The sequence below is a fragment of the Hypanus sabinus genome, unplaced genomic scaffold (genome assembly GCF_030144855.1).
Source record: "Hypanus sabinus isolate sHypSab1 unplaced genomic scaffold, sHypSab1.hap1 scaffold_1070, whole genome shotgun sequence".
Taxonomy (NCBI): Eukaryota; Metazoa; Chordata; class Chondrichthyes; order Myliobatiformes; family Dasyatidae; genus Hypanus; species Hypanus sabinus.
Window position 1 is genome coordinate 22727 of NW_026779126.1, and position 24093 is coordinate 46819.

Consider the following 24093-nt stretch of genomic DNA (forward strand, 5'->3'; position numbering starts at 1 on the left):
CTATCGATGTTGACCTGTAACATCTGACAACCCTGCAGACGATCCACAACACTCCCAACTTTTGTGTCTTCAGCAAACTTACTAACCCATCCTTCAACTTCCTCATCCGGGTCAGTTGTAAAAATCACAAAGAGAAGGGGTCACAGAACAGACCCAACGGAACACTATCGGTCATCATCATCCACGCAGAATACAAAATATCTACAACCGCCCTTTGTCTTCTGTCGGCATGCCAATTCTGGATCCACAAAGCAAGGTCTCCTTGGATCCCATCCCTCATTATTTTCTAAATGAGCTTTCCATGGGGAACCTTAGCTAAACTCTTACTGAAATGCATAGACAGTACTTCCACTGCTCTACCTTCATCAGTGTGTTTTGGTACATTTCAAAAAATTCAATCAGGATCATAAGGTGTGACCTGCCTTCGACAAAGCCGTGCTGACTACCCCTAATCAGATTATGTCTCTCCAAATGCTTACTGGTCTATAATTTTCTCAGTTATCTACTCCCTTTCTTAAACAAGCGAACAACATTTGCAAACTTCCAATCCTCTGGCACACCTCCCCACCTCATTGATGATGTGAAGATCGTCGTCAGGGGATTAGCAATCTCCTCCCTCGATTCATACAGTAGCATGGGATTATCTTGTTCAGTCCCAGCGACTTATCTAACTTAAAACATCTCAAAGGATCCAGTGCATGCTCGTTCTTAAAGTCCATACACTCATGTGTTTCAGTCTGCTGTAAGTCATCACCACAATTGCCAGGGTCCTTTTCACTGGTGAAAACTGAAGCAACATACTCAGCATCTCAGAATAATCAAATGATCGGCAGGTTGAGAAACATCTGTTGAGAATGTAGCGGTGAAATGTAACCAAGCTAATTTGCCATTGCTGGCGACCCCCCCCCCCCCACAGGTTTGTTCTACTTACATGACGTGCCCTCAAATCCAATAATGATTGTTACAAATGTCAGTGATAAGTATTCGATCCTTTATTAGAAATCAGTAAACATACAATCTTGAAGCGATGAAACTGATCTGAACCCAAGTTTAAGTTCAGCGTATTTGAGTGGATAATAACAAAATATATGACATCCGTCAGTCCCCAGCTGGGTAGTGTAGACGGCCCCCGTTAGTCTCCATAGACATGGATTTGCACCTTGGGAAGTTTCCAGGGCGCAAGCCTGGGCAAGGTATTTTTCTTATGGAAGACCGGCAGTTGCCCAAGCTGTAAATCTCTCCTCTCCACGCCACCGATGTTGTCCAAAGGAAGGGCATTATGGCTGTGTACTGCATGGAACAAAGCACAAATATATAACTGACTCCCTTTGCGTGTACTACACCCCTACTGATGCAACTAGTTACCATAAAAACATCATAAATACACAACGCAAGATGCAATGCTGATAGAGAACAGATACATGGCTCCTACACACAGGCTCAGCTCTGATACAGGGTCTTCCACCTGAAATATTAACATACTCTCTGTCTTGTTGAATAACTCCAGCATCTTATTTTACTTATTTTAATGATTTTTCCCAACTTGTTGTTCTGGATGTATGGCATATTGACATTGTGTTTACCAAGGTGTTTAACTAACTATCTGAGAATAGCCAGGTGATATGCTCAAAGAAATATTAACCGAGTTTTGGTACTAATAATGGCCTTAAAAGTCCTGCCGGAAAAAAAAAACTATAGTGGTTCAGGACAAGATGTCACGATGCTATAGGTGATATTGCATTGTTCAGGGTGTCAGAGTGTCTCTCTATAGACTCAAATCCTATATTGCCGTAGGTGTCAATGCCAGGCGATGTTAAACTGAAAGGAGACGGTGAGAATCAGGAGTGACTGAGAAATCTGTATAATCCAGTGACGAGAGGAATCGTCAGCATCGTCTCATCAGCAGAAATGTTTCAGCTCACACTGCTGTAACACTTGTCCATTACTCACCACAGCGCCACCAGTAGTAGGAGGACCAATGCAATGGGCGCTGTCTGCTCAATCTGCCTTGCCATTCCGTAGAAGCAACAGTCCTGGTCCGGGACACAAGATTGGTTCCAAAAAGGGAATTGCCTGCAATGCAGAGAGTAGATACCCTGGAGAATCCTGGTCTAATGTACAATGCATGGAGAGATCGGAAATGGACATTGTGTGACTGTGGGTGAATGGGCGCAGGTGGATCAGGCCATGACAAAGCTTCAGTAGATCGGCCCAAGATGTTTGGAAGTGTTTGCCTCCGTTTAAAAACAAAACTGTGTTCTCCTTTAATTAATGTCTGACCCTCCTGTTGTTGTTTTGTTTTGTTACAGAACAGTAAAAATTGATAACACCTGTCCCCAAAATGCATCAAGGTTCCAGCAGTGGAGGAGCTCCAGTGACGTCAACAACGGGAAAGGACACGGGTATGTTGGCGAATTATTTAAATTTATAAATACTCTGCTGATGCTGTGTCTGAGTTTAATGCATTATAGGCAATTCACAAAATATTTGTGAAAACTGAGCAGGGGGATTAGAGAGAGAAAAAGAGAGTTGACATCTCTGGAGGAAGCAGTCACACGTGGAAGGCGTACAGTTACCGTCTGCTCCTGCTCCTCTGACAGATTGTGATGCACATTAAAATAGCGAGTTACTCCAGAAAACAAGACATTCTGCAGATGCTGAAAGTTTTGGGCAACAAAAAGACACACAAAATATTGGCAGAATTCACAGGTTAGGTAGCATCCATGGACAGGAATAAACGTTCAACATTTCAGATCAGGACCACAAGGAATAGAAAGTAATGTGACAATATCTAGAATTTCTGTCTCCTCATTTCCAGTCCGATGAAGGGCCTTGGCCCGAAACATTAATTGTTTATTCTCCTCCATAGACGCTGCCTGACCTGCTGAGTACCTGCAGCATTTTGTGAGAAATCCCAGAGATTTGCTGAGGAAGGGGTTGACCAGGCAGGCAGACAGTAACCCAGAGCAAAGCGGTGGTGATGGGCAGTACCAGCAGAGTGATGGTGATGGGTTACTATATTCTCAGCAATAAGCAGAGTCCTTTCAAAACAGGGAGGTATATTCCTGGGGTCACGAAAGAGCAGACTTCAACAGATGGAACTATACCACCTCCTACACCCCCGTCGACCCCTACCCTCCGGCCCAAACCTGTTCTCTCCCATATATATATCTTGGACTGTGTTTTGTTTTTTTTTTAAAAAAATATTGAGTTTTCAAATGATTACAGAAAGAAAAAAAAATCTACCCTTTCCCCCCTCCCCTTAATCCCTCCCCCCTAACATCCCTATAGAAGAAAAGAAAAGAAAAAGAAGAAAAAAGAAAAAAAAGAAAGAAAGAATGCCTGGATATCGGAAGATCCCCACATGCTCCACAGAGTTCATAATAACTTTAGTATATATATTTATTTATTTCCCCAAATAAACAATGTTTTTTATCTTCGGAGCACCTATATATTTAATCCTGTCTTTTGTAAATAAGGGCGCCAAATGTTCAAAAATGTTTCATATTTATCTCTTAAATTATAAGTAATTTTTTCAAGTGGAATACAGCTGGAAATTTCATTCTTCCGACGATATATACTTAAGTATGAATCCGATTTCCAAGTAACTGCAATAGCCTTTTTGGCTACTGACAGTGCAATTTTTATGAATTCTTGATATTTATTCAATTTGGGTTTTGGTTTTAACCCGTCAATATCGCCGAATAAAAATAATATAGGGTTATGTGGAAGTTGTGTTCCAATAATTTTTTTTTTCCAGTAAAACTCTTAAATTTGTCCAAAAAGTTGAATTTTAGAACAAGACCAGGTAGAATGTAAAAAAGTACCAATTTCTTGGTTACATCGGAAACACTGAGCTGATAAATTTGGGTTTAATTTATTTATTTTTTTGTGGTGTAATATATAATTGATGTAAAAATTACATTGCACTAATCTTAACCAGACATTTATTGTATTTGTCATTCTATCAAAACATAGTCTTGACCAATTTGTTTCTTCAATTTTAATATTCAAGTCACATTCCCATTTTTGTCTTGACTTATGGATTCCTTGTTTAATTGCCTGTTTTTGAATTAAACTATACATACGAAAAATATTTTTTTTAGTTTTTCCTTTTTGAACTAAAGTTTCTATTTCATTAGATTTCGGCAATAACGTTGTCTGACCCAATTTTTCTCTTAAAAATGCCCTTAATTGGAAGTAACAAAAAAGAGTGTTGTTTGATATTTTATATCTATTCTTTAATTGATCAAATGACATTAATATACCTCCTTCAAAACAATCTCCTATTTATCTAATCCCTTTCTGAAAACAATTATATAAAAGTTGATTATCCATTGTAAAAGGAATAAGTCTATTTTGAATTAAAGATCTCTTTGCTAATAAAGATTTCTTTATCTCATCATCAACATTTATCTTATTCCAGAAATCAATCAAATGTTTTCATATAGGAGATTCTTTCTTTTCCCGTATCCATTTAGATTCCCATTTATATATAATATCTTCTGGTGTATTTGCTCCTATTTTAGCTAGTTCTATTCTAATCCATGCCGGTCTATCTTTCTCAAAAAAAGATGCAATAAATCTAAGTTGATTTGCTTTATAATAATTCTTAAAATTTGGAAGTTGTAACCCTCCTAGATCGCATTTCCATGTCAATTTTTCCAAAGATATTCTTGACATCTTACCTTTCCAAAGGAACCTCCTCACATATTTATTTAACTCTTGAAAAAACTTCTGGGGTAATTGTATTGGTAGTGATTGGAATAAGTACTGTAATCTAGGGAATATATTCATTTTTATGGTATTTACTCTACCTACTAATGTTATTAGTAATGTCATCCATTTATCAAGATTTCTTGAATTTTTATCAATAATGGTAAATAATTTAATTTATATAAGTTCTTTATATCATTATCAACTCTTACACCTAAATATTTTATACCATTTATCGGCCATCTAAATTGATTTATTAATCGACATTGTCTATAATTTCCTTTAGTAAGAGGTAAAATTTCACTTTTATCCCAATTTATTTTGTAGCCTTGTAGCGGTGTGCTACACGCAGCACTACAATAACGACACGGAGTCGGTAAACTTTCCCATATTCTTCTAATCTGGAGGATAATTTACGCAACGAGTACAATGGGTTTGTTAAATAAAACAGAACATCATCAGCAAATAAATTAATCTTGTATTCCTCCTGGTTAACTCGGAAACCCTTAATATCTGGGCCCATTCTAATTAATTCAGCTAATGGTCCTATCGCTAACACAAATAAAGCAGGTGATAATGGACAACCTTGCCTCGTTGACCTTGTTAACTGAAATGGTGTTGAAAATTGACCATTTGTCACTACTTTAGCTTTGGGATTAGTATTGAAGGTTTTAATCCATTTTATAAAAGGACATTCCTAATCCATATTTTTCCAATACCTTAAATAAAAAATCCCATTCCAATCTATCAAATGCTTTCTCTGCATCTAAAGCAACTGCCACACTCATTTCCTCCCTCTTTTGAGCCAAATGAATTATGCTAAATAACTGAGTTACATTATCTGCCTATTGTCTATTTTTAACAAATCCTGTTTGATCCATATGTATTAATTTTGGTAAGCATTTAGATAATCTGTTAGTTAAGATTTTTGCTATTATTTTATAGTCAGTGTTTAACAAAGAAATAGGTCTATATGATGTTGGCTTTCAAAGATCTCTATATTTTTTTGGCAGTACTATTAAAATAGCTGTCGAAAAAGATTCTGGAAGTTTATGCATTCTTTCCGCTTGGTGTATTAACTCCATAAAAGCAGGAATTAATAAATCTTAAAATTTTTAATAAAATTGAGGTGGAAAACCATCTTTTCCTGGGGATTTATTATTTTGAAATGATCGTAGAGCTTCTTCGACCTCTTTTAATGCAAAAGGCACATCAAATCGCTTCTGTTTTTCTGAACTCAATTTTGGAAGAGTTATTTGTGATAAAAACCTTTCTATCTTGACATTATCATGTTTTGGTTCTGACTTACACAGCTCAAAATAAAAATTCTTAAAAGTTTCATTAATTTCTAACTGTTTATAAGAAATTTCATTTACTCTTGTTCGAATTGCATTCATCATTTTAGAAGTCTGGTCTGTTTTTAACTGCCAAGCAAGAAACTTATGTGATCTTTCACCTAGTTCATAATATCTCTGTTTAGTTCTCATAATTGCGTTTTCTGTTCCATATGCCTGAAGTGTATTATATTGTAACTTCTTGTTAACAAGTTGTCTTCATTTTTCTTCTGTCATATATCTTTGAGATTCTTTTTCTAATTTTGTAATCTCTTTTTCCAATTGATCTATTTCTATCATATATTCCTTCTTAGTTTTAGAAGTGTAACATTATCTGATCTCTCCAATATGCCTTCATTGATTCCTCTTTATCTATCATTATCAATGTCATTATCAAAGGAGAATGATCTGACAATATTCTTGCTTTATATTCCATATTTTTCACTCTGTCTTGAATATTCATTGTTAGTAGGAAAAAATCTATCCTTGAATAAGTTTTATGTCTATTTTAATAAAATGAATAATCTCTTACTTTTGGACTAATACTTCTCCATATTTCAATCTTTTATCAATGATAAAGTTAATTTTGCTACTTTTGATTTTGTGACAACCTTTGTTGATCTATCGAAAACTGGATCTAGACAAAAGTTAAAATCTCCATCTATTAATATTTTGTCATGTGCGTTAGCCAAATTCAAAAAGACCTCGTATAAATTTTACATCATTTTCATTTGGTGCATAAATATTCATAAGAGTCCATATTTCTGAAAAAAAATTGGCAATGTATAATTACATATCTCCTCGTCAAATCAATTAATACATTTTGTATTTTAATTGGTAATTTTTTATTAACCAAAATTGCAACTCCTCTCGCCTTTGAGTTAAATGAAGCTGCAATAACATTTCCAACCCAATCTCTTTTTAATTTCTGATGTTCTTTCTCTATTAAGTGTGCTTCTTGTAAAAAAGCTATATATATTTTCATTTTTTTAATGTGTGTTAAGATTATTTTTCTTTTCACCGGTCCATTAAGCCCATTAACATTAAAACATTAAAAATATTGTAAATTAGTCAGTATTTTTAATTGGGTTACTCCAATCTATAATAATACCTAATCTTTCAACTTTCGTGGAACCTTGGGGAATCTTTTTAAAATTCTCCATGCTGCTATGTGTGTCCCCACCAAACATCCAGGCAAAAAAAGATAGAAGAAAAATAGAATATAAAGAAAAAAACAAAATTCCCCCCTACAAATGTTGTGGATAAAAAAGAACACAACATTACCCCTATCTGTTGTACGGGTCGTGGCAATCTCCATGATTACACACGTGAATCCCGTAGCAATCGATCCAAAGCTCCTCCAGCTCCCCCGCGACATAGAAAAGTATATACTTAAGAAGAAAAAAAAATTCACTGGGTTAAATTCCTTTTTTCTCTTCAAAAGGTTATAACTTATATCAGGATAGAAAAGAACTGCTTTCCCTTCTATCATCAATGTCTCTTTACTCTTTCTGGCACAGTGGGCAGCCTTCAGGATCTTTTTTTTATCTTGGTATCTTAAGCATTTTATCAAATTTGATTGCGGATTTTGATCAGCTTGAGGTCTTGATCTTAAGGCTCTATGTCCTTTCAATTTCATTTAGACTTTCTTCCATTTCCAAGTTTTCAGGGGTCCATTTTTGAAAAAAAACTATTGGATCATCTCCTTCTATACCTTCTTTAAATCCAACAATCTTAATATTGTTTCGTCTACTAAAATTTTCTAGCTTATCCACTTTTTCCAACAATGGTTTTCTTTCTGATGTCCAGGCAGAGATATTATCTTCCGTTTTGTTCATTCTTTCAACCACGTCTTCGGTTGTGGCTTCCAAGTCTGTAATTCTCTTTCCATTTTCCTGTCTTTTTATCATTTTATCAAACATAATCTCCATATTTACCTTTTTTTGATTATTTTTAATGCGTTTATTTTTTCTAATTTACGCATTATTTGCATTAAAGTTTTTTCTATATTTCCAGAAAAACTTTTACCTCCATCTTCGTCTGATTTATCCAGAGAATCTGAATCTGCCGCAGATTCACTTTCACTTCCGGTTTCAATCGTAACTGGGATTTGTAATTCAATTGCTCGCGTTTGCGCATGCTCCTTCCTTCACGTTTGCCCAGTTCTTGTTGGTCTTTTTCTTTGGAAATGGGCGATGTTGCCGCAGCTTCCTGTTCTGTTTCACCGCAGGTAAAATGTACCTGAGTCCGCGATTCTCTGGCAGCAGCGGGCCTTGATTCTGTTCCAACTTGCGTTGTCTTCACGGTAGTAGTTTTCTTCATCTTCTGTTTGTGAGACACAGTTTGAAACAATCCGAAGTAGTTTATAAGTAACTTTTAGAAAGTATTTACAAACTTTTCTTCACGTAAACATTAATTTACTGATTTTTTACGGGAGAGCTGGTTTCCCGCGTCTCGATCCTACGTCATCACGTGTTCCCCCCTCCCCCGGACTGTGTTTTGTTGTGATCTTTATGTCTTTATGTTCCAGAGAGAAAGTTACCACCCAGTATGGTGTTGAAATTTCTTTAATGCTCCCCATTTTCCCCACAGGTCCGAGCTCAGTGATCACCGAGCTCCTGTCAAGCTGGGACGATTCCCAGCTGCTGCAGTTGACGGATATCTACCGAGACAGGCTGGAGCAGGCGATGGAAGGAGGGGTGCACGGAGTGAGCCTGGCGTTAACGGCCGAGAATCAGTTCAACGGAGAGGAACATCGGGTGAGTGGGAGGGAGAATGGGTTTGAATTTTCACACATCACAGGACTGATGGGTGTCGGGACTATCACTCATTGGATAATAGAGCATAAAAACAAATCAGAAATAAATATATATAATTCCTAAAAATGTGAATCTCAAGCGATGATTGAAAAAGTTGTAAATACCCCTGCTGGTGGCTCAATGTTCAGAGCGAGGCGAGTAGGCAACAGTTCTATGATGTTGCAATAAACAAGCTTAAATGGAAATACGGTAGAAATTTTTATTCCGAGAAGAGTGTACAGTGTGACGGCAGGATTCAGTGAGAACCGGGGCATTACGACTGGATGCCACAGGAGCTCGAGTGTGTTCTGTTCTGGGTGGAGATCATTCTGTGACAATCTGTAATTGCAAACAGTGTGGATCGGGGAATACTGCCATGTTGTAATGTGGAATCTCTAAATAAACCTCCACTGGAAAAGGCAAAGGAAAGGCATCAGGTGTCAGCCGGTAATCCGCTGTCATGTTGGGCACTGGCGGACTGAGGAGATGAATCACATCATCTTCTCTGCAACTTCTCCTGTGACTGCTCACTCTGTTATAAAAACCCTCCTGACTTCTTTCCTCATCTGTCATCGTCATTTTCTGATTTTGTTTTACACGGTCAAATCTGATGAGGAATTATTTCTGGATTTGGAGCCACGTTAACGAAGCGGTCACAGACCAGCCAGGATCTCATTGACTGGTGGACCAGGTTCACGGTGAATGTCCCTCCGTGTGCTCTGCACTCAGAATGTACAGTCCATGTCCAGACAGGATCAGCACCCGTCTGGGTGATCCCGTTACAGAACACATCATTTACTTCTCATTCTCTGTGTGAATCTGTCAGTCCCCAATATGTTCACCGTTACTCTTCACAGAAAATCTCAGATCTCGCTGATAAGGGAGAGCGGGCGGACAGTTCTAAACTCCTCCTGAGCCTGGTGATGGAGAAAGGCTCCCGCGCCCGAAGGGTGATGTGGGAAACCTTTGTGAAAATGCGGATTGGTGTTCCAGAGATGGACAAAATACTGAAAGAAATACAGGAACATGGTGAGATAATATCAGCGATTAATTCAAATTTGGATTGAATACAGCACACTTTAAAATGTTACAAAAATGATTTCCCTCAATTTGTTGATATTTAAACAGGTTGTGATCCTTCCCATCAACCAATTTCCGCTCAACTTTTACTAAAGGTTCTCAGTGAGCTGAAAGGTAAGTGAACGTGCATTGAACATTGAAGAGTATAACACAGGAACAGGCCATTAGGCAAATAATATTGTGCCAAAACAGCTAAGAAATAAATCAAACAAACCTGGTCTAATCTCTCCTTCCTTCACTGTGTCCACATGCTTCCATCTTCCTTACATCCATGTGACTGTCCAAAAGTCCTTTAAAAGCTTCTAATAATTTGCCTCGACCACCTTACCAGGCAGTGCATTCCAGGCAGCCACGATTGTCTAATTTAAAAAATAAGCTGTCCTTCACAACCCCCTTCATTCTACACCCTCTCACCCTCAATATATTCCCTCTGGTAATAGACATTTCAACCGCGGGAAACTGATTCTAAGCCTTTCATAATCTTGTGAACCTGTGTCAGAGCTCCTCTCAGCCTCCGATGAACCAGAGCAAACAACCTAATTTCATCCAGCCTCTCATGATAGCACATGCCTTCTAAACCAGGCAGCATCCCGGTAAATCTCTTCTGCTCCCTCTCTAAAGCTTCAACATCCCTCCGGTAGTGGGGTGATCGGAACGGTACGCAGTGGTCCAGATGAGGCTGAAGCAAATTTCATTAAGTTGAAACTTGAACTCTGTTTCCACCAACGGTTGTAATTTGCGTCCGGCGGTTCAGTTGTTGAGCCAACAGGATCTGACCAGGTAAATGTTGGCACTGTGACAGAGAACACAGTGAGATGCAGGGAAACGTGTTTGCTAGCGGGAGAGTTTTCACACGACATTTGGAGGAAAGAGGCAGAGAGCTGGCGAGTTTGAGGAAAGTGGTCACACCACTCTGGGTCCGGCAACTACAGATCCCCACCGGAGTCTGAGTGGAGAAGGGGCGATCTGGAGAATGGAAAAATAATCTTATATTTCTTCACACCAAAAAGTCAAAACCTTCTGTTGCCAACCACTGCCCCTTCCTGAACAGCCTCATCCTGAACCATTTTCCAAACTCCCCCAGTTCCCGCAGATGATCTTTTCTTAGAGTTGGGCGTCACTGAAGTTCCAGTCACAGAATAGTAATAATAGCATAACTTTAATTAGAAAAGCAGGTAACATCCCAACTGGTCTGTTCAACCACACAGCAGCTCTTACCAGAAATACAAGGAATCTTGGCCAGAACCCTGGCTCAGTCTCTCTCATTTACAATAACAAATCCCAACGATGATAATTTAAATATGGGAGCAGAGATAGACGAATCAGGAAGTTTACAAACTACTCACGTTTCAGGGACCTCTGTAAATATTGCTCCAGTCCACACCCGGTCAATGAAACCCCTCAGTGCCCCTGAACACGGGTTTAGTAAATCGCTACAAGCTTGATCATCATTGTCCTTCATCCTGTTTGCAGACGGAACAGACAAGACAGAGAAATTCCCAAACCCATTTCTGAATATGAAACTGATACACTCCCTGATTGTTGAAGAACATCATTTCTGCCACTGTCACATTCTCGAAAGTGAATATCCAGGATCAGTGTTTTCCTACACTCCCTATCACAGCCCAACACATTGAATAGTCACCCCACACACTCCTGACAGGGTCCTGTCGCACCGTGAGAAACCACACAACTCTGGCAGGGTCCTGACACACAGTGAGACACCATAAAACACTGGCAGTGTCCTGACACAATGTGAGACCCCAGACATGCCTGGCAGGGTCCTGACACACTGTGAGACACCATAAAACACTGGCAGTGTCCTGACACACTGTGAGACCCAACACACCCCTGACAGGGTCCTGACACACTGTGAGACAGCACATAACACTGAAGGGTCCTGATACACTGTGAGACCCCAGACATGCCTGGCAGTGTCCTGACACACCATGAGACCACACACAACTCTGAGAGGCTCCTGAAACACTTTGAGACACCACACACCCCTGACAGGGTCCTAACACACTGTGAGACCTCACACATCCCTGACAGGGTCCTGTCACACTGTGAGACCCAACACACCCCTGACAGGGTCCTGACACTCTGTGAGACAGCACATAACACTGAAGGGTCCTGATACACTGTGAGACCCCAAACACACCTGACAGAATACAGTCACATTCTGAGACCCCACATACCTGAAAGGGTCCTGACACACAGTGGGACAACACCCATCTCTACCATGGTCCTGACTCACTGTGAGAGCCCACACACCCCTGTCAGGGTCCTGTCACATTGTGCAACCACACACACCTGACAGGGTCCTAACACACCAAGAGACACCACAGCCTCCTAAGACGATACTCAGAAACAGTCAGACCACCCACACTCCCCTGACAGGGTCCAGACACACTGTGAGACCCCACACATCACTGACAGGATCCTGACACACTATGAGACACCTCACACCCCTGACAGGGTCCTGACACACTGTGAGATCCCACACATCACTGACAGGGTCCTGAGACACTGTGAGACCCCACACACCCCTGACAGGGTCCTGACACACTGTGAGACTCCACACTCCCCTGACAGGGACCTGAGATACTGTGGGACACCACACAACCCGACAGGGTCCTGACACACTGTGAGGCCCCACACACCCCTGACAGGGTCCTGACACACTGTGAGACTCCACACTCCCCTGACAGGGTCCTGACACACTGTGAGACCCCACACACCCCTGACAGGGTCCTGACACACTGTGAGACCCCACACACCCCTGACACGGTCCAGAAGCACTGTGAGACCCTACACATACCTGACAGGGTCCTGACACACTGTGAGACCCCACACATCAATGACAGGGTCCAGAACGACTGTGAGACCCCACACCCTTTACATGGTCCTAACACACCGAGAGACACCACACACTCTTGACAGGCTCCTGACACACTGTGAGACCCCACACACCCCTGACAGGCTCCTGCCACACTGTCAAACCCCACACATTCCTGACAGGGTCCCGACCGATTGTGAGACCCCACAACCCTTACATGGTCCTGACACACCAAGAGACACCACACACCCCTGACACGGTCCAGACACACTGTGAGACCCCACACACCCCTGACAGGGTCAAGTCCCACTGTGAGACCCCACACACCCATATCAGGAGCGTGACACACTGTGAGATCCCACACGTCACTGACAGGGTCCTGACATACTGTGAGACCCCACAAACTCATCTTAGGTTCCTGACACACAGTGAGAAGCCACACACATCTGCCAGGGTCCGGACACACTATGAGACACCACACACCCCTGACATGGTCCTGACACACTGTAAGACCCCACACAATCCTGACAGTGTCCTGACACACTGTGAGACAGCAGATAACTCTGAAGGGTCCTGACACACTTTGAGATGCCACACATCCCTGACAGGGTCCTGATGCACTGTGAGACACCACACACCCCTGACAGGGTCCTGACACACTGTGAGACCCCACACACCCCAGACAGGGTCCTGACACACTGTGAGACCTCACACACCCCTGACAGGGTCCTGACCCACTGTGAGACCACACACACCACTGACAGGGTCCTTACACACTGTGAGACCCCACACACTCCCTGACAGGGTCCTGTCACACTGTGAGACCCCACACACCCCTGACAGGGTCCTGACACTCTGTGAGACCCCACACACGACTGACAGGATCCTGACACACTGTGAGACCTCACACATCCCTGACAGGGTCCTGACACACTGTGAGACCCACACATCCCTGACAGGATCCTGACACAGTGTGAGACACCACACTCCACTGACAGGGTCCTGATACACTGTGAGACTCCACACACCCCTGACAGGGTCCTGACACACTGTGAGACCTCACACAACCCTGACAGGGTCCTGAAACACTGTGAGACCTCACACACCACTGACAGGGTCCTGACACACTGTGAGACCCCACACAATCCTGACAGGGTCCTGTCACATTGTAAGACCACACACAGCTCACAGGGTCCTGACACACTTTGAGATGCCACAAATCCCTGACAGGGTCCTGATGCACTGTGAGACACCACACACCCCTGACAGAGTCCTGACACACTGTGAGACCCCACACTCACCTGACAGGATACAGTCACATTCTGAGACCCCACACACCTGACAGGGTCCTGACACACTTAGAGATGCCACACACCCGTGATAGGTTTACGATACACTGTAAGATGCCACAGTCCCCTAACAGGGTCCTGACACACAGTGAGACACCACACACCCCTGACACGGTCCTGACACACTGTGAGACCCCACACACACCTCACTGGACATAGTCACATTGTGAGATCCCACACCACTGACAGGGTCCTGACACACTGTGAGATCCCAGACAGACCTGACAGGGTCCTGACACACTGTGAGACCCCACACAATCCTGACAGTGTCCTGACACACTGTGAGACAGCAGATAACTCTGAAGGGTCCTGATACACTGTGAGACCCCAGACACACCAGACAGGATACAGTCACATTCTGAGACCCCACACAGCTGACAGGGTCCTGACACACTGTCAGACCTCCCACACACACCTGACAGGGTCCTGACACACTGTCAGACCTCCCACACACCCCCTGACAGGGTCCTGACATACTGTGTGACCCCACACACCACTGACAGGGCCCTGACACACTGTGAGACCCCACACACTCTTGACAGGGTCCTGACACACGGTGAGATCCCATTCAGCCCTGGCAGTGTCCTGACACACTGTGAGACCCCACACACCCCTGACAGGGTCCTGACACAGTGTGAGACCCCACACCCCTGACAGGGTCCTGACACACAGTGAGAAGCCACACACACCTGCCATGGTCCTGACACACTGTGAGACCCCACACATTGCTGACAGGTTCCCGACCGTCTGTGAGACCCCACACACACCTGACAGGGTCCTGACGCACTGTGAGACCCCACACACCCCTGACAGGGTCCTGACACACTGTGATGCCCCAAAACTCATTTTAGGTTCCTGACACACTGTGAGACGCCACACACCCTTGTCAGGAGCCTGACACATTGTGAGATCCCACACGTCTCTGACAGGGTACTTACACACTGTGAGATCCCTTACGTCTCTGACAGGGTCCTGACACACTGTGAGACTCCACACTCCCCTGACAGGGTCCTGAGATACTGTGAGACTCCACACACCCCTGACAGGGTCCTGACACACTGTGAGACCCCACACACCCCTGACAGGGTCCTGACACACTGTGAGACCCCACACACCCCTGACAGGATCCTGACACACTGTGAGACCCCACACACGCCTGTCAGGGTCCTGACACACTGTGAGAACCCACACCCACCTGACAGGGTCCTGACACACTGTGAGACCCCACACACCCCTGACAGGGTCCTGACACACTGTGAAACCCCACACACCCCTGACAGGGTCCTGACACACTGTGAGAACCCACACCCACCTGACAGGGTCCTGACACACTGTGAGACACCACACACCCCTGACAGGGTCCTGAGATACTGTGAGACTCCACACTCCCCTGACAGGGTCCTGACACACTGTGAGACCCCACACAACCCGACAGGGTCCTGACACACTGTGAGACCCCACACAGCCCTGACAGGGTCTTGACACACTGTGAGACCCCACACACCCCTGACAGGATCCTGACACACTGTGAGACCCCACACAGCCCTGACAGGGTCTTGACACACTGTGAGACCCCACACACCCCTGACAGGGTCCTGGCACACTGTGATGCCCCACAAACTCATTTTAGGTTCCTGACACACAGTGAGACCCCACACACCACTGACACGGTCCTGACATACTGTGAGAACCCACACATTCCTGACAGTGTCCCGACCGACTGTGAGACCCCACATGCCCCTGACAGGGTCCCGACCGACTGTGAGACGCCACACACCCCTAACAGGGTCCTGACACACTGTGAGATGCCACACACACCCCTGTCAGGGTCCTGACACACTGTGAGACCACATGGTCCTCACAGGGTCTTCGAGATGCCACACACCCGTGGCAGGTTTACGATACACTGTAAGATGCCACAGTCCCCTAACAGGGTCCTGACACACAGTGAGATGCCACACAACCCTGACAGGGTCCTGACAAACTGTGAGACACCACACACTCCTGGCAGGATCCTGACCGGATGTGAGACCCCATAATCCTAACCGGATACTGACACCCACTAAGACCCCTCACACTCCTAAACAAGTGAGAAGCCACTCCTGTTTTAGGTTCCTGACACACACTGAGACTCCACACAGCCCTGACAGGGTCCTGACACACTGTGAGACCTCACACACCCCTGAAAGGGTCCTGACACACTGTGAGACCTCACACACCACTGACAGGGTCCTGACACACTGTGAGACCTCACACACCCCTGAAAGGGTCCTGACCCACTGTGAGACCCCACACACTCCTGACAGGGTCCTGACACACTGTGAGACCCCACACACATCTGACTGGGTCCTGACCCACAGTGAGACCACACACACCACTGACAGGGCCCTGTCACACTATGAGACCCCACACACCCCTGACAGGGTCCTGACCCACTGAGAGACCACACACACCACTGACAGGGTCCTGACACACTGTGAGACCCCACACACCCCTGACAGGGTCCTGACACACTGTGAGACCTCACACACCCCTGACAGGGTCCTGACCCACTGTGAGACCACACACACCACTGACAGGGTCCTGACACACTGTGAGACCCCACACACTCCCTGACAGGGTCCTGTCACACTGTGAGACCCCACACACCCCTGACAGGGTCCTGACACTCTGTGAGACCCCACACACGACTGACAGGATCCTGACACACTGTGAGACCTCACACATCCCTGACAGGGTCCTGACACACTGTGAGACCCACACATCCCTGACAGGATCCTGACACAGTGTGAGACACCACACACCACTGACAGGGTCCTGATACACTGTGAGACTCCACACACCCCTGACAGGGTCCTGACACACTGTGAGACCTCACACACCCCTGACAGGGTCCTGAAACACTGTGAGACCTCACACACCACTGACAGGGTCCTGACACACTGTGAGACCCCACACACCCCTGACAGGGTCCTGACACACTGCGAGACCCCACACACCTCTGACTGGGTCCTGACCCACAGTGAGACCACACACACCACTGACAGGGCCCTGTCACACTGTGAGACCCCACACACCCCTGACAGGGTCCTGACACTCTGTGAGACCCCACACACCCCTGACAGGGTCCTGACACACTGTGAGACCACACACACCCCTGACAGGGTCCTGAAACACTGTGAGACCTCACACACCACTGACAGGGTCCTGACACACTGTGAGACCCCACACACCCCTGACAGGGTCCTGACACATTGTGAGACCCCACACACCCCTGACAGGGTCCTGACACACTGTGAGACCCCCCACACCCCTGACAGGATTCTGACACACTGTTAGACACCACACACCCCTGATCGGTTCTTGATACACCACGAGATCCCACACCCACCTGATAGGGTCCTAATACACTAGGATTTAGAAGGATGCGACCGGTTCCGATTGAAATATATAAGATTTTTAAGGGATTGGACTCGCTAGATCAGGAAACATGTTCCCGAGTCCAAAACAAGAGGCCACAGCTAACAATAAGGGGTAGTTCATTTAGAACGGAATTCAGGAAAAACTTTTCACCCAGGTAGTTATGGATCTATGGAATGCTCTGCTTCAGAAGGCAGTGGAGACCAATTCTCCGGATGGTTTCAGGAAAGAGTTAGATAGAGTTGTTAAAGATTGCGGAGTCAAGGGATATGGGGAGAAGGCAGGAACGGGGTAATGATTGTGGATGATCAGCCATGAATTGCCTACACCTGCACCTATTGTCTATTATCAATTGACAAACCGTGAGACCCCACACACCCCTGACAGGGTTCTGACAGGATGTGAGACCCCATACTCCAAACCGGATACTGACACCCACCAAGACCCCTCACACTCCTAAACAAGTGAGAAGCCACACCTGTTTTAGGTTCCTGACACACACTGAGACTCCACACAACCCTGACAGGGTCCTGACACACTGTGAGACCCCACACACTCCTGACAGGGTCCTGACACACTGTGAGACCCCACACACCCCTGACAGGGTCCTGACACACACTGAGACTCCACACATCACTGACAGGGTCCTGAGATACTGTGAGACCCCACACACCCCTGACAGGGTCCTGACACACTGTGAGACCCCACACACCCCTGACAGGGTCCTGACACACTGTGAGGCCCCACACACCCCTGACAGGGTCCTGACACACTGTGAGACCCCACACACCCCTGACAGGGTCAAGTCCCACTGTGAGACCCCACACACCCATATCAGGAGCGTGACACACTGTGAGATCCCACACGTCACTGACAGGGTCCTGACATACTGTGAGACCCCACAAACTCATCTTAGGTTCCTGACACACAGTGAGAAGCCACACACATCTGCCAGGGTCCGGACACACTATGAGACACCACACACCCCTGACATGGTCCTGACACACTGTAAGACCCCACACAATCCTGACAGTGTCCTGACACACTGTGAGACAGCAGATAACTCTGAAGGGTCCTGACACACTTTGAGATGCCACACATCCCTGACAGGGTCCTGATGCACTGTGAGACACCACACACCCCAGACAGGGTCCTGACACACTGTGAGACCCCACACACCCCAGACAGGGCCCTGACACACTGTGAGACCCCACACACTCCCTGACAGGGTCCTGTCACACTGTGAGACCCCACACACCCCTGACAGGGTCCTGACACTCTGTGAGACCCCACACACGACTGACAGGATCCTGACACACTGTGAGACCTCACACATCCCTGACAGGGTCCTGACACACTGTGAGACCCACACATCCCTGACAGGATCCTGACACAGTGTGAGACACCACACACCACTGACAGGGTCCTGATACACTGTGAGACTCCACACACCCCTGACAGGGTCCTGACACACTGTGAGACCTCACACAACCCTGACAGGGTCCTGAAACACTGTGAGACCTCACACACCACTGACAGGGTCCTGACACACTGTGAGACCCCACACAATCCTGACAGGGTCCTGTCACATTGTAAGACCACACACAGCTCACAGGGTCCTGACACACTTTGAGATGCCACAAATCCCTGACAGGGTCCTGACACACTGTGAGACCCCACACTCACCTGACAGGATACAGTCACATTCTGAGACCCCACACACCTGACAGGGTCCTGACACACTGTGAGACCCCACACTCACCTGACAGGATACAGTCACATTCTGAGACCCCACACACCTGACAGGGTCCTGACACACTTAGAGATGCCACACACCCGTGATAGGTTTACGATACACTGTAAGATGCCACAGTCCCCTAACAGGGTCCTGACACACAGTGAGACACCACACACCCCTGACACGGTCCTGACACACTGTGAGACCCCACACACACCTCACTGGACATAGTCACATTGTGAGATCTCACACCACTGACAGGGTCCTGACACACTGTGAGATCCCAGACAGACCTGACAGGGTCCTGACACACTGTGAGACCCCACACAATCCTGACAGTGTCCTGACACACTGTGAGACAGCAGATAACTCTGAAGGGTCCTGATACACTGTGAGACCCCAGACACACCAGACAGGATACAGTCACATTCTGAGACCCCACACAGCTGACAGGGTCCTGACACACTGTCAGACCTCCCACACACCCCTGACAGGGTCCTGACATACTGTGTGACCCCACACACCACTGACAGGGCCCTGACACACTGTGAGACCCCACACACTCTTGACAGGGTCCTGACACACGGTGAGATCCCATTCAGCCCTGGCAGTGTCCTGACACACTGTGAGACCCCACACACCCCTGACAGGGTCCTGACACAGTGTGAGACCCCACACCCCTGACAGGGTCCTGACACACAGTGAGAAGCCACACACACCTGCCATGGTCCTGACACACTGTGAGACCCCACACATTGCTGACAGGTTCCCGACCGTCTGTGAGACCCCACACACACCTGACAGGGTCCTGACGCACTGTGAGACCCCACACACCCCTGACAGGGTCCTGACACACTGTGATGCCCCAAAACTCATTTTAGGTTCCTGACACACTGTGAGACGCCACACACCCTTGTCAGGAGCCTGACACATTGTGAGATCCCACACGTCTCTGACAGGGTACTTACACACTGTGAGATCCCTTACGTCTCTGACAGGGTCTGACACACTGTGAGACCCCACACACCACTGACAGGGTCCTGGCACACTGTGATGCCCCACAAACTCATTTTAGGTTCCTGACACACAGTGAGACCCCACACACCACTGACACGGTCCTGACATACTGTGAGAACCCACAAATTCCTGACAGTGTCCCGACCGACTGTGAGACCCCACATGCCCCTGACAGGGTCCCGACCGACTGTGAGACGCCACACACCCCTAACAGGGTCCTGACACACTGTGAGATGCCACACACACCCCTGTCAGGGTCCTGACACACTGTGAGACCACATGGTCCTCACAGGGTCTTCGAGATGCCACACACCCGTGGCAGGTTTACGATACACTGTAAGATGCCACAGTCCCCTAACAGGGTCCTGACACACAGTGAGATGCCACACAACCCTGACAGGGTCCTGACAAACTGTGAGACACCACACACCCCTGACAGGATCCTGACACACTGTGAGACCCCACACACCCCTGACAGGGTCCTGACACACTGTGAGATCCCACACACCCCTGACAGGGTCCTGACACACTGTGAGACCCCACACACCCCTGACAGGATCCTGACACACTGTGAGATCCCACACACCCCTGACAGGGTCCTGACACACTGTGAGACACCACACACCCCTGACCGGTTCTTGATACACCACGAGATCCCACACCCACCTGATAGGGTCCTAATACACTAGAATTTAGAACGAAGCGACCGGATCTGATTGAAATATTTAAGATTTTTAAGGGATTGGACACGCTAGATCAGGAAACATGTTCTCGAGTCCAAAACAAGAGGCCACAGCTAACAATAAGGGGTAGTTCATTTAGAACGGAATTCAGGAAAAACTTTTCACCAACAGAGTTATGGATCTATGGAATGCTCTGCTTCAGAAGGCAGTGGAGACCAATTCTCCGGATGGTTTCAGGAAAGAGTAAGATAGAGTTGTTAAAGATTGCGGAGTCAAGGGATATGGGGAGAAGGCAGGAACGGGGTAATGATTGTGGCTGATCAGCCATGAATTGCCTGCACCTGCACCTATTGTCTATTATCAATTGACAAACCCTGAGACCCCATACTCCTGGCAGGATCCTGACCGGATGTGAGACCCCATAATCCTAACCGGATACTGACACCCACTAAGACCACTCACACTCCTAAACAAGTGAGAAGCCACTCCTGTTTTAGGTTCCTGACACACACTGAGACTCCACACAACCCTGACAGGATCCTGACACACTGTGAGACCCCACACAGCCCTGAAAGTGTCCTGACCCACTGTGAGACCACACACACCCCTGAAAGGGTCCTGACCCACTGTGAGACCCCACACACCCCTGACAGGGTCCTGACACACTGTGAGATGCCACACACACCCCTGTCAGGGTCCTGACACACTGTGAGACCACATGGTCCTCACAGGGTCTTCGAGATGCCACACACCCGTGGCAGGTTTACGATACACTGTAAGATGCCACAGTCCCCTAACAGGGTCCTGACACACAGTGAGATGCCACACAACCCTGACAGGGTCCTGACAAACTGTGAGACACCACACACCCCTGACAGGATCCTGACACACTGTGAGACCCCACACACCCCTGACAGGGTCCTGACACACTGTGAGATCCCACACACCCCTGACAGGGTCCTGACACACTGTGAGACCCCACACACCCCTGACAGGATCCTGACACACTGTGAGATCCCACACACCCCTGACAGGGTCCTGACACACTGTGAGACACCACACACCCCTGACCGGTTCTTGATACACCACGAGATCCCACACCCACCTGATAGGGTCCTAATACACTAGAATTTAGAACGAAGCGACCGGATCTGATTGAAATATTTAAGATTTTTAAGGGATTGGACACGCTAGATCAGGAAACATGTTCTCGAGTCCAAAACAAGAGGCCACAGCTAACAATAAGGGGTAGTTCATTTAGAACGGAATTCAGGAAAAACTTTTCACCAACAGAGTTATGGATCTATGGAATGCTCTGCTTCAGAAGGCAGTGGAGACCAATTCTCCGGATGGTTTCAGGAAAGAGTAAGATAGAGTTGTTAAAGATTGCGGAGTCAAGGGATATGGGGAGAAGGCAGGAACGGGGTAATGATTGTGGCTGATCAGCCATGAATTGCCTGCACCTGCACCTATTGTCTATTATCAATTGACAAACCCTGAGACCCCATACTCCTGGCAGGATCCTGACCGGATGTGAGACCCCATAATCCTAACCGGATACTGACACCCACTAAGACCACTCACACTCCTAAACAAGTGAGAAGCCACTCCTGTTTTAGGTTCCTGACACACACTGAGACTCCACACAACCCTGACAGGATCCTGACACACTGTGAGACCCCACACAGCCCTGAAAGGGTCCTGACCCACTGTGAGACCACACACACCCCTGAAAGGGTCCTGACCCACTGTGAGACCCCACACACCCCTGACAGGGTCCTGACACACTGTGAGACCCCACACACCCCTGACAGGGTCCTGACACACTGTGAGACCCCACACACCCCTGACAGGGTCCTGACACACTGTGAGACCCCACACACATCTGACTGGGTCCTGACCCACAGTGAGACCACACACACCACTGACAGGGCCCTGTCACACTATGAGACCCCACACACCCCTGACAGGGTCCTGACCCACTGAGAGACCACACACACCCCTGACAGGGTCCTGACACACTGTGAGACCTCACACACCCCTGACAGGGTCCTGACCCACTGTGAGACCACACACACCACTGACAGGGTCCTGACACACTGTGAGACCCCACACACTCCCTGACAGGGTCCTGTCACACTGTGAGACCCCACACACCCCTGACAGGGTCCTGACACTCTGTGAGACCCCACACACGACTGACAGGATCCTGACACACTGTGAGACCTCACACATCCCTGACAGGGTCCTGACACACTGTGAGACCCACACATCCCTGACAGGATCCTGACACAGTGTGAGACACCACACACCACTGACAGGGTCCTGATACACTGTGAGACTCCACACACCCCTGACAGGGTCCTGACACACTGTGAGACCTCACACACCCCTGACAGGGTCCTGAAACACTGTGAGACCTCACACACCACTGACAGGGTCCTGACACACTGTGAGACCCCACACACCCCTGACAGGGTCCTGACACACTGCGAGACCCCACACACCTCTGACTGGGTCCTGACCCACAGTGAGACCACACACACCACTGACAGGGCCCTGTCACACTGTGAGACCCCACACACCCCTGACAGGGTCCTGACACTCTGTGAGACCCCACACACCCCTGACAGGGTCCTGACACACTGTGAGACCACACACACCCCTGACAGGGTCCTGAAACACTGTGAGACCTCACACACCACTGACAGGGTCCTGACACACTGTGAGACCCCACACACCCCTGACAGGGTCCTGACACATTGTGAGACCCCACACACCTCTGACTGGGTCCTGACACACTGTGAGACCCCACACACCCCTAACAAGAGTCCTGACACACTGTGAGACCTCACACACCACTGACAGGGTCCTGACACACTGTGAGACCCCACACACCCCTGACAGGGTCCTGACACACTGTGAGACCCCCCACACCCCTGACAGGATTCTGACACACTGTTAGACACCACACACCCCTGATCGGTTCTTGATACACCACGAGATCCCACACCCACCTGATAGGGTCCTAATACACTAGGATTTAGAAGGATGCGACCGGTTCCGATTGAAATATATAAGATTTTTAAGGGATTGGACTCGCTAGATCAGGAAACATG

The 24093-nt window shown here is 47.1% G+C and overlaps 1 protein-coding gene across 2 annotated transcripts in view; it reads left to right on the forward strand.

The window, feature by feature from the left end:
* LOC132386240 (NACHT, LRR and PYD domains-containing protein 3-like) overlaps positions 1 to 24093 on the forward strand; it is a 62755-nt gene that overhangs the window by 20349 nt on the left and 18313 nt on the right. For both annotated transcript variants that reach the window (XM_059958518.1, XM_059958519.1), the window contains 4 exons: positions 2310 to 2402; positions 8643 to 8809; positions 9706 to 9877; positions 9977 to 10042. In XM_059958518.1, coding sequence (XP_059814501.1) covers positions 2342 to 2402; positions 8643 to 8809; positions 9706 to 9877; positions 9977 to 10042 — 466 coding nt within the window. In that variant the 5' untranslated portion in view covers positions 2310 to 2341. The remainder of the gene's footprint in view (positions 1 to 2309; positions 2403 to 8642; positions 8810 to 9705; positions 9878 to 9976; positions 10043 to 24093) is intronic.